Source organism: Myotis yumanensis, unplaced genomic scaffold (assembly GCF_028538775.1).
Source record: "Myotis yumanensis isolate MYYU_CA2020_CCGP unplaced genomic scaffold, mMyoYum1.0.hap1 SCAF_3, whole genome shotgun sequence".
Lineage (NCBI taxonomy): Eukaryota > Metazoa > Chordata > Mammalia > Chiroptera > Vespertilionidae > Myotis > Myotis yumanensis.
The window spans coordinates 23,590,666-23,601,753 of NW_027223754.1; the positions used below are offsets into that span (position 1 = coordinate 23,590,666).

The 11,088-nt window shown below is 45.5% G+C and overlaps 1 protein-coding gene across 1 annotated transcript; it reads left to right on the plus strand.

The window, feature by feature from the left end:
* Window positions 1-68: 68 nt before the first annotated feature.
* HTRA4 (HtrA serine peptidase 4) lies at window positions 69-10,931 on the plus strand. The gene is made up of 9 exons (XM_070408439.1): window positions 69-552; window positions 1,224-1,323; window positions 2,451-2,655; window positions 3,622-3,816; window positions 4,236-4,268; window positions 6,370-6,484; window positions 6,860-6,917; window positions 7,313-7,408; window positions 10,190-10,931. The coding sequence occupies exons 1-9, from the start codon at window positions 69-71 to the stop codon at window positions 10,353-10,355; spliced, it is 1,452 nt and encodes a 483-aa protein (XP_070264540.1). The 3' UTR covers window positions 10,356-10,931.
* Window positions 10,932-11,088: the final 157 nt, after the last annotated feature.

Consider the following 11,088-nt stretch of genomic DNA (forward strand, 5'->3'; position numbering starts at 1 on the left):
GCTCATTTAAAAGTGGTTGCGGGTCCAGGGTAAAGTAATTGGAAAAGTGGGAGGAAGAAGGGAGCAGCATGGTTAGACCTTCGCTTCAACCCGCTGGGCTGGGACAATTCCTCCTGCTGTGGCTGCTGCTGCTGCCCCCGGTGCCCGATCCCAGGGTGGAGGCTCAGAGGACCTGGCCCTCTCCGTTCTGCCCCGCGGTCTGCGAGCCAATGCGCTGCCCGCCGCTGCCCACCTGCCCCTCGGGGGCCACGCCGGTGCAGGACCGCTGCCGCTGCTGCCGCGTGTGCCCCGCGGCCGAGGGCGAGGTCTGCGGCGGGGCGCTCGGCCGGCCCTGTGCCCCGGGGCTGCAGTGCAGCGCGCAGTTCCGCCCGCGGCGCCTGGGTGGCACCCGGCGGGGCACCTGCGGCTGCCCGGCGACGGGGGCGGCCGTGTGCGGCAGCGACGGGCGCACCTACCCCAGCCTGTGCGCGCTCCGTGCCGAGAACCGCGCCGCGCGCCGCCGTGGAGCGCTCCCGGCGCTGCCGGTGCAGAAGGGCGACTGCAGGGATCGAGGTGGGTGCCCGCCCGGTGCTCTCTTGAAACTTTCGGGAGGAGCGTGTTTGAATCGTGCAGCTCTCCACGGGTTCTGCCCTGCTCCACTGGCCGCAGGGATTCCACTTCTTGCTCCCGATTTTCCTTCCTCCTGGGGTGTCTCTTTACGGGTCCCCATGTGGTTCCCCCCGAACCCCCAGTTCCCTCCCCACACCTGTTAAATGTCCTCTTCCCTTCTAATTTTTTTTTTCTTTCCAATCAGGGTGACGGGCCTAGTTCCCTCAAGGTGCATCCTTACGGGGGTGGGACCACAGGATACAGGACGAGGGAGACTGAAGAGAGGAAGGGGAGGGAGGAAAGTGGAGAGAGAGGCGGGGAGGGGGGACTGAGAGATTTGAGATCGGACCCCTTGCAGCGGTTCTCAACCTGTGGGTCGCGACCCTTTTGGGGGTCGAACGACCCTTTCACAGGGGTCGCCTAAATATATCCTGCATATCAGATATTTACATTACGACTCATAACAGTAGCAAAATGACAGTTATGAAGTAGCAGCGAAAATAATTTTATGGTTGGAGGTCACCACAACATGAACTGTATTAAAGGGTCTCGGCATTAGGAAGGTTGAGAACCTCTGCTGGAGGCTCAGGAGGCGAGGGTCCCATCGCCCCCAGTAATGGAGCATTGCTTCACAGGGACCAGAAGCGCAGGCTGGCTCAGGAGCAACTACAACTTCATCGCAGAGGTGGTTGAGAAGGTGGCGCCATCTGTGGTTCACTTGCAGCTCTTTCGGAGGTAAAGGAGGCCGGAGGCGGCCGCCCACTCCCCGCTGACTTTCCGCTCCAGGTCCGCCTACTGGGAGGCTCAATGCGGTCCAGGAACCTGGTGAAGGTGCAGAAGGGACACGGGTTCTGACTCCCAAATCTGGGTACTCCTGCAACCTTAGGTGGCCGGGGTTTCTCTCTCCCTCATCTCCCACAGACAGAATTGAAGGTCAGGGGCAAGAGGTAGGAAGCATCTGAATGATCTTGCTCAGCCCCCTCGTTGTTGTGGAAGGAAATCCTCTGTCAAAGTCCAGTTAATGGTGGAACCTAAACAGGAACCGGCCTTCCCGGGCTCCCACCCTGCCTGGGCCCTGATGATTTGGCACTAGGACTCAGCGGTTCTCAACCTGTGGGTCGCGACCCCTTTGGCGGTCGAACGACCCTTTCACAGGGGTCGCCTAAGACCATCCTGCATATCAGATATTTACATTATGATCCATAACAGTAGCAACATGACAGTTATGAAGTAGCAACGAAAATAATTTTATGGTTGGGTCACAACATGAGGAACTGTATTTAAAGGGCCAGAAGGTTGAGAACCACTGCCTAGGTCAGTGATGGCGAACCTATGACACGCGAACTCATTTTTTTGGTTGATTTTTCTTTGTTAAATGGCATTTAAATATATAAAATAAATATCAAAAATATAAATCTTTGTTTTACTATGGTTGCAAATATCAAAAAATTTCTATATGTGACACGGCACCAGAGTTAAGTTAGGGTTTTTCAAAATGCTGACACGCAGAGCTCAAAAGGTTCGCCGTCACTGGCCTAGGTCGCCTCTTGACCATGGTATTGTGATCAGGGTAGGCCTACTTGACGCAGAGGGTTGCTGCTCTGATCAGCTCTGAAGAGGGAGTGTCCCTGGAAAAGGAGAGTTGGGATCAGCTCTCAGTGGGATTCCCATAAGATGATCAGGCCACTGAACAGGCAGACTCCAATTCCACCTGGAGACAGTGAAAACACAGGGAAGAGAAAAGTGTCTGGGAAACTGTGCTGGAGGTTTGCTTGGTACCTGTGAGGTTCCATGTCTCCAGACTGTGGTGCATCCCCTGACTCTCCTGCCCTCTGCTTGCGCTGTTGTCTTTACTGAGACAGGTCACCTCTCAACGGCAAGGATATTCCTGTATCCAGTGGCTCTGGGTTCATAGTGTCTGAGGATGGGCTCATCGTTACCAATGCCCATGTCCTCACCAACCGGCAGCGAATCCAGGCGGAGCTCCAGAGTGGGGTCCAGTATGAAGCCACTGTCAAGGACATTGACCATAAACTGGATCTTGCACTGATTAAGATCGAGCCAAACGTGAGTATGTGAGGTCTAAATCAGAGTCTGCGTATTTGGGGATTTTCATCAATTTGCTCATGTTTTCTTCTCCATCCCCCTTCCACCTACAACACATTTTTTCACCTGGCATATGCTGTTTTCGAATTTCCTTTTTTTAAATTGTCTTTTAGTCCCTCTTCTATTTTCTTTCTTTTTTTAAATTTTTTAAAATCTTTATTGTTGAAAGTATTACATATATCCCCCTTTTCTTCCCATTGACCCCTTCTAGCCCGCCTTTTTATTTTCTTCCATGCCAGTCTGTATATATCCCTAACAATTTCTACGGCAGGGAGGAGGGAGTCTTTTTTATTTTTCCTTCTCCTTCACTGCCTCTTTTTTTTTTTTTCCTTCTCCTTCACTGCCTCTTCAATAGATGCTGCTTCTGGAAACTTCTCTTAGAGTAGTCTTAGAGTAGCGTGAATGATCACAGTGAATTCCGAGCTGCTAAGGAATACTTTGAGGTCCCGTTACACCAAGTGTAGTCTGCACTTCAGCAGTATTGACATCATCTAAGAATTTGCTGGAAATGCAGAATCTCAGACTACAGCCAGGTCTACTGAATTAGAATCTGCATTTTCTTAAGATCCCCAGGTGATTCGTGCATGTATTAAAATTTGAGAAGAACTGCTCTGGGTGATCAGCTTTGTTTGTGGCCAGTTAATTTTGACTATCAACTTTTGAGCTGGACCTGTGCTAAGTAAATTGCTAATGTCAGTTTATGTTCATCAGTAACTTCACTGTTGGTTTATTTATAGTAATTTATACAAAGCAATACTTTTAGATTTTAGAGACGATCCCAATCATCTTAACAAGTGAGAGTTTGGGTGGATGATTCTTGGATTATAAATGCCAAATGACAAAGACTGTGTCATATATGTGCTGAACACAAACACCGGTTGATTCTCTTCTTGATTGTCTTCCCCATCCTTTCTTGCCCATGTGCAGACTGACCTTCCTGTATTGCTGCTGGGAAAGTCATCTGACCTGCGGGCCGGAGAGTTTGTGGTGGCCTTGGGCAGCCCATTTTCTCTGCAGAACACAGTGACTGCAGGAATTGTCAGCACTACACAGCGAGGGGGCAAAGAACTGGGGCTGGAGGACTCAGACATGGACTATATCCAGACGGATGCCATAATAAATGTAAGTCACTTGTGAAGGCCATTGTGAGCCCATGAGATACTCAGGGACAGTGCAGTCAGAGCGCCTCCTTTTCCCCTTCGGTATGTCCCAAGTTCAGTTAGATCCTTACGAGAGGGATGGAATGCCATTTTGTTAGACTTCAGCCTGTTTGGTATGATAGCTGGCATCCATGATATTGTGTGGCCTGTTAGGATCTGTCACAGAGGCCACCGCTGCCGTAGGAAGTGGTGGTCCTTTTGCTGTTGTTCTTTATCTGCAGTGAGTCCAGTATTGATGATGATGGGGGGACAGGACAACTTTGCCTGCCTTGGGGGAACAGGAGCTCACTAGCGTGGGCTGTTTTTGGTAAATTTGTTTAGGAACTATGAATAGTTGACAAGGCGAAAAGTACTGACGGTTTTTTCAAATTCTGTCTCCAGCACGGAAATTCTGGGGGGCCTCTGGTGAACTTGGTAAGTGGCCACTTTCCTTGATGCTTCATGTCTCTTCCTTGTAAAGACTTGACAGATTGCATGGTGCAGACTAACCCTAGCGTAGAGACCTGTGGTGGGATGTTTTCTATGACTGCATCTTTAAGCAAATGGTTAGGAAAACTTAAGATCTACAATGGATTTGTCATCCTAGTGTGTGATCTCACCCAACCAGGGTTTGCTTACACGTTATATCTCTTCAACACGCTTTCCGTTTTGTTTTTAAAAAAATATATTTTATTGATTTTTTACAGAGAGGAAGGGAGAGGGAGAGTTAGAAACATCAATGAGAGAGAAGCATCGATCAGCTGCCTCCTGCACACCCCCTACCGGGGATGTGCCTGCAACCAAGGTACATGCCCTTGACTGGAATTGAACCCGGGACCCTTCAGTCCGCAGGCCGACTCTCTATCCACTGAGCCAAACCGGTCAGGGCCACTTTGCATTTTCATTGGACAGTTAACAAAGGTCTTGGGTACTAAATGCAGATTTATGTCAAATGACCAATTGTACTATGTAATGTCCCCCTAATGTATATCCTTGAAGGCTCCCTGCTGCCGCGTATGAAGAACTGTCTCTCATCCCAAAATGCTAATTTCAGGATGTGGTCTGTCCAGGTTTTTAGTCTTGACCCACTTATAGATGACAGAAAAGCCACACCATGAGTCCATTGTTCTGTCATGTAGTTAATTATTAAAATTATTCAGTCTCTCTAGTGCAGTGGTTCTCAACCTTCCTAATGCCGTGACCCTTTAATACAGTTCCTCATGTTGTGGTGACCCCCAACCATAAAATGATTTTCGTTGCTACTTCATAACTGTAATTTTGCTACTGTTATGAATCGTAATGTAAATATCTGATATGCAGGATGTATTTTCATTGTTACAAATTGAACATAATTAAAGCATAGTGATTAATCACCAAAACAATATGTAATTATATATGTGTTTTCCGATGGTTTTAGGCGACCTCTGTGAAAGGGTCGTTCGACCCCCCAAAGGGGTCGCGGCCCACAGGTTGAGAACCGCTGGGCTAGTGGAAATGCCAGAGTTTCTAGTCGCTGAAATACATGTGAAAACACGAGAGTGCCGTGCTCATTGACGCAGCCTGTGGTCATGCTCTCTGAGTTTTTTAGCGGATTCATTTTGGTTCATCTCTACATATTACACTTACAGGATGAATTGTGTGTGACGTTATTGAGCGTTTTTTATTCATAACACTGCATGCAATTTTTTGTGCCTTCTTTCTCCAGTGGACAAGGAGTTTACTAGAATTTCAGACCACACTCCAGACCTACTGAATTATAATCTGTCTCTTAATAGTATTACATATTAAACTAAACAATATGGTGTTTTACCCTTTCCATTACCTAACAGGCTAGAGATGATGAAGTGCATGAAGAGGAAAGTATTTCTCACTTCATAGCCTTGGTTTAGTAGGGCTTTGTTCCGAAAGTCAATTTACTAATTCTTACGGATAGTTTCATTGAAGTGTTGCTGAAAATCTAACAGCTTTTTGCCTTTGCCATGTTTATTTTTAGTTTCATTTAAGGAATGAAAAGGCAAATACTCCTTGTTCTCTTCTCTGGGTCAAATAACAAACTGTGGTTCACACTTAAAATCAATGTAATTCAGCCCGGCTGGTGTGGCTCAGTGGTTGATCATCAGCCCATGAACCAAGAGGGCACTGGTTGGATTCCTAGTCAGGGCACATGCTCAGGCTGTGGACTCGATCCCCAACAGGGAGCATGCAGGAGGCAACTGATCGATGTTTCTATCTCTCGACCCTTCTCCCTTCTCTCTAAAATCAACAAAGACATGTTAAAAATAGAAATAAAATCAGAGTAATTTGGCGAAGGAAAAATAAGCTCAAGATTTTAAAAAAAATTCCTCCATAGGAATTTGCACATGTAGGTCCCCTCTACTATCCCACCTACTCTAAGGTAGCATCCATTGATCTGGACTGAAGAAGCCCACTTTTCTGCTAGTCCCTCTGGACCCTGCCCTAAGGGACTCACTTCACTCCCTCCTATTTGTTGAGTTTGCACAACTTGGTGACTGAATGACATCTCCTCCCCTGCCAGGATGGTGATGTGATTGGCATAAATACACTGAAGGTGACCGCGGGAATCTCCTTTGCAATCCCCTCCGATCGAATTCGAGAGTTCTTGGCGGAATTCCATGAGCGCCAGTTGAAAGGTAAGGGGAGGGAGGACTTTTTTTCCCCCCTTGTGTGTTTTTGGGAGCACTCAGTCTACGGTGGAGACAGTTCTGTTGAATGCTGTCACTGGTACCCAGTTTCTCTAATGGCTGTTCGGGCAGTAATATAAGGACTAGGCACAAAACCAGGCATGGGTTGTACCCAGAAACATTTGGATTGAACTACTGTGGAAAGTAAACCTGAGGGGCAGAGGTGAGTGGGAGGACGGTCTGTACTAATGACGAAGGTTCTCTGAGGAACAGCTTGAGGGGGCAGCTATGATGGAAGGATGTTCTGTGACTCTGGTGTTGTTTAAGATCGCTGAAAGGAGAGAAGTTTTGTTGTTGGTAACACATTATAATTTTCCTTTCCAGGAAAGGCTCTTGCACAAAAGAAATATCTGGGTCTGCGAATGCTGCCCCTCACTATGAAGTAAGTGTGGGTTTGAATACGTCTGGGTCATTTTCAGAAGCAAAAGCCGTAGCTGGACAGTCTTGCCAGGGAAACTAAAGTGTTAGGATTACAGCTGGGTGCCCTTGTGGCCATAGGCTCTACTGATGCACCAGCACTCACTGTACTTCTCAGTTTCTTTCACGTGCCTATATTTTATAACGTCCAATGGTTCTAGGCTTTGGCATAGAGAATCAGAGCACACCTGGGGAAGAATAAGGGTGACCTGCTTGATGGAATCCTCTCTGGCCACTCTGAGCCTTGAGAGAGCAGATAGAATATTTACTGAGATTCATTTGGAGGCTTTGCCCGGGGCTCTGGAGATCAATTTGCTATGCTTCTTAACTTTACGGGAAACCTCTTCTCACTTTTCTTAGCCTTCTTCGAGAAATGAAAAGGCAAGATCCAGATTTCCCTGTTGTGAGTTCTGGGGTTTTTGTATATGAGGTGATTCAGGGAACAGCTGCTGAAAGGTAAGAGAAACCCAGGCCTTTGCCCAGCCTCCTTTGTTCTCGCTAGATGTGCGCGTGGCAAATGTAGGATCTAGAGTTAGGCTGTCCAGCACCGTGGCCCCTGCCCACATGTGGCTATTGAACACTTGAAATGTGGCTGGTATGACCGATGGACTGAATTTTAAACTTTATTTAATTTTAATTTATTTGAATAAAGAAACTAGAAGCACGTAAAATATTTTTCCATGAAACACACCTTTTTTTTTCGGGGGGAGGGGAAGGGGAAAACTGCCTTGTACTGTAATCATTGCGTTTATAAGATATTATGGTTGTGCGTTGTTTCTAGTGGATTTCAAAGACTTAAAACGGAGTGTAAAATACATACTAGTAATTATTAAAAGATTACATGTTAAAATGATAGCTTAGATATATTGAGTTAAATAAGATATATTACTAAAATTGGTTTCATCTGTTTAAAATTTTTTGGAAAAAAATGTGGTTACCAGAAAATTTAAAACTACATATGGCATGTGGATAGTCATGCTGATTTAGGCTTGTGTACTCTAAGGGCCTTCTTTTTGGAAGGCGATAGTTCTCTTTAAGCCAAGAATGCATCATGTGAGTTAATAGCCTAAGTCTAAATTAATTTTGCTAGGATCCCCAAGTCTGCCCTTTCAATACCTTAGTTATTAAGAATCAGAAGAATCCAAAGGATCAAAAGTTTAGGAACATACTTTAGGTAATTTAAAATACTTTTGTCTTTGAACTCTGGATGACAGTATCAGACGGCAGCACTAAGTAAACAAATAAACAAAGAAGTAAATCAAGCAAAGGTTAGAGTAGCTTTCCAAAGATGCTCCAGCCGTCTTGATGTTGTTTCGAACATTTACACTAACTACTGAGAGCAGAGGTGGCTTGTCCAACAATTATTCTCCTGGGTCTCTCTCTTAAGCTTCTTCTGTATCTCTCTCTCTCTCACTGTATTTGTTTTTCAAGAGCTCAATAATCTGTTTAGATTACAGCAACGCTTTTAGTAGGGGGCAAGAAACCCTAGGGTACTACCTGTTCAGAATAGCTAAGTGTTAGGTCTCATGTTACTAAACTTGGCTTGTCACAGGCTTTCCTAGCCTTAGCTCCTGCCCGCCCCCCCCCCCCCCGCCCCTGCCGTTCCCCCCGCCCACATCCCAATCCTTATTTTTAACTTCTGGTTCAAGGCCAAAGCTATTTCTTTCAGCTCTCCAAGGCCTTGCTACTCAGGATGTGGTCTGTAGCCCAGCTGCATTAGCATCAGCTGGAGCTTTTGGGAAATGCAGAATGACAGGCCTACCACTGAATCAGAAACTGCATTGTAAACAAGATCTCCTTGATTTGGATGCACATTAAAGTGTGGGCATTACTGTTTGATGTCACTGCTGAGCCGGAAAACTCTTTTGGCTCCATCCACTTACATCTAATAATAATAATAATTATGATAATAACAGCTGGCATTTATTAACCATTTAATATATGTCAGGCATCATTTAATATTTTTTACATGCTTGGTTTGAGCCCGCGGTAGTCTTATGATATAGGTATTATTTTACAGAGGACACAGCTGTGGCAGAGAGAGGTCAATGTGAGAGTTACACAGTAAGCCAGACAGCAGGGATGTGGAACCTCAGTTAACCTCTGTATTATCCTGCTTTCATGGCTGCTCTCCTTGCTTCTGAGAGGCACACTGATCAAGTGGCAAGAAGGGTTTTCAAGTCTGAAGACCAGGGATCAAATCCTAGCCTTTTACAAGTGGTGGGACACTTATCCTGTCTGAGCCTCATATTTGGGCTCAGCAATAATTTGCACTCAGCAATAATCTGCAGGTTTCTTTTTTCCACTCACAGAACTACCATGAACTGAGTTCTCCCTTTGTGCACTGCACCAGTCACCTTCCAAAGTAACCTTGTGCTAAAGGCTTTCCATGCTTGTAGCTCTGTCTACCTTCAAACTTCTCTTCACATCCTCTTGCTTTAAATTTCTATTTTTTCACAAATTCCACATATCTTGGTAATCCTATTATTCTTGTTTCTCCTGCAGTCATTTAATTTTATGGCCCTCTTCCAGCTTATTTTTTACTTTAAGACAAGTCAACAGCATAGCTATGTATTTATTGCATGTCGGAGGTGGTTTCTGTCTCTAAGATATACAGTCTATGTGAAACAACTACGTATGTAGGAGACTGCATACAGTCACAACTTTGGGGAAAAGGAATAGAGAATCAGAGCCTTCAATATTTAGACTTGGAAGGGTGATTAGTTTCTTACTGGGAACAGAGCTTTTAGTAGTATAGCTCAACATACTCTCTCGTTCCATAAACTATGGTTGAAGATGGGGTAGGTGGGCTGTCAAAATCAAACTGATCAGAGTGTAGCTGTCTGGGGAAAAATTTATTGACTGGACTTTTCATGTTTGCTCATAAGAATGGGAGTATGCTTCAGGTTAACAGAGGTCAGAGATTAATAGAAATGAAAAGCTAAACTCCTATTCCAAACAAATTGCAATATATGGGAGGAGTAAACTTCTTACACATGATTGATTGTGGTAGAATATTAATTTTATGAAAGTAAGTAGGATTGTTGTCTTCAAGGAGATTTCACAGTATATCTTAGAACAGTCCTCATATTTGAAAGGATTGAGGCTATTTCTGGTTTCCTGGTTGGTGTGTTTATTACCAGCAAAATAGTAGTACCTTAAGAGTTAGACATTACATTCTAGCTGGGATGAGTAAAGCTCTTAGAGTTTCATTTTCCTTTTTTTTTCCCCTCCCAGCTCTGGGTTGAGAGACCACGATGTAATTGTCAGCATAAATGGGCAACCTGTTACTACCACAACCGATGTTGCTGAAGCTGTTAAGGACAATGATTCCCTTTCCATGATGGTTCGTCGGGGAAGTCAAACTTTGATCCTGACAATCACACCTGAAATAATTGATTAAGTATCTTGATTTAAAGATAAATTATCTAACAAACCCAAAGTTATATTACCTATTTGTATTGAAGATGTGCCAAAGATGGCTAAGGGTTTTAAGATCTTTCTTATAAAGGAAAATGAATGCTTAAGTATGAGCGCGCACACACACACACATACACGCACACACTTGGGGACTATTAGGTTGGGGGTGTACTGCTAAGAAGCTTTACTAAGCAAGTGGAAGAAGGATGTGGTGCCAGGAAGTCTGGGAAGCTGTGAAAATTTTACTTAAAGATAGGAACAACTGAAAAAAAGGCAGTTTCTAATTTAACCTTGACAGAAGGACATTTTGGTATTGTTAAACTTCTCTATAGCCAAAAACTCTCTCTCTCTCACACACACACACACACACACACACACACACAGAGCAGGGGTACTACTGTGCACCCAGACCTGCCTCCTGGGTTTGGCCATTTGGGCAAAGTCTGGGCAGCCCCATTGGCTGCCTGGACCTGGGCGTCCCCTGTGGTGCCTGGTCCCTGGGCAGGTGAGTGCCCTCCCTTTGGAAGGGCGCAGGAGCCACAGCAGCCTGGTGTTTGGGGATGGGCTGGCTGGTTTGGGGAAGGAAGGAACCCCTGTCCTCCAAAAAAACAAGGTATTTCCAGAACTCTGCAGAGTGTCTCTGAGCCCTCCCATGACACACGTTCCACCACTCTGGCTCAGTCCCCGGCTGCCACACTCTGGTCCTTGAAGCAGTT

Bases quoted from the DNA above. Each gene is read 5' to 3' on its own strand.
- HTRA4 (XM_070408439.1), top strand. From the start codon at position 69: ATGGTTAGACCTTCGCTTCAACCCGCTGGGCTGGGACAATTCCTCCTG. The intron at 6,918-7,312 runs GTAAGTGTGGGT...CACTTTTCTTAG, and splicing joins ATGCTGCCCCTCACTATGAA to CCTTCTTCGAGAAATGAAAA. The intron at 7,409-10,189 runs GTAAGAGAAACC...TTCCCCTCCCAG, and splicing joins CAGGGAACAGCTGCTGAAAG to CTCTGGGTTGAGAGACCACG.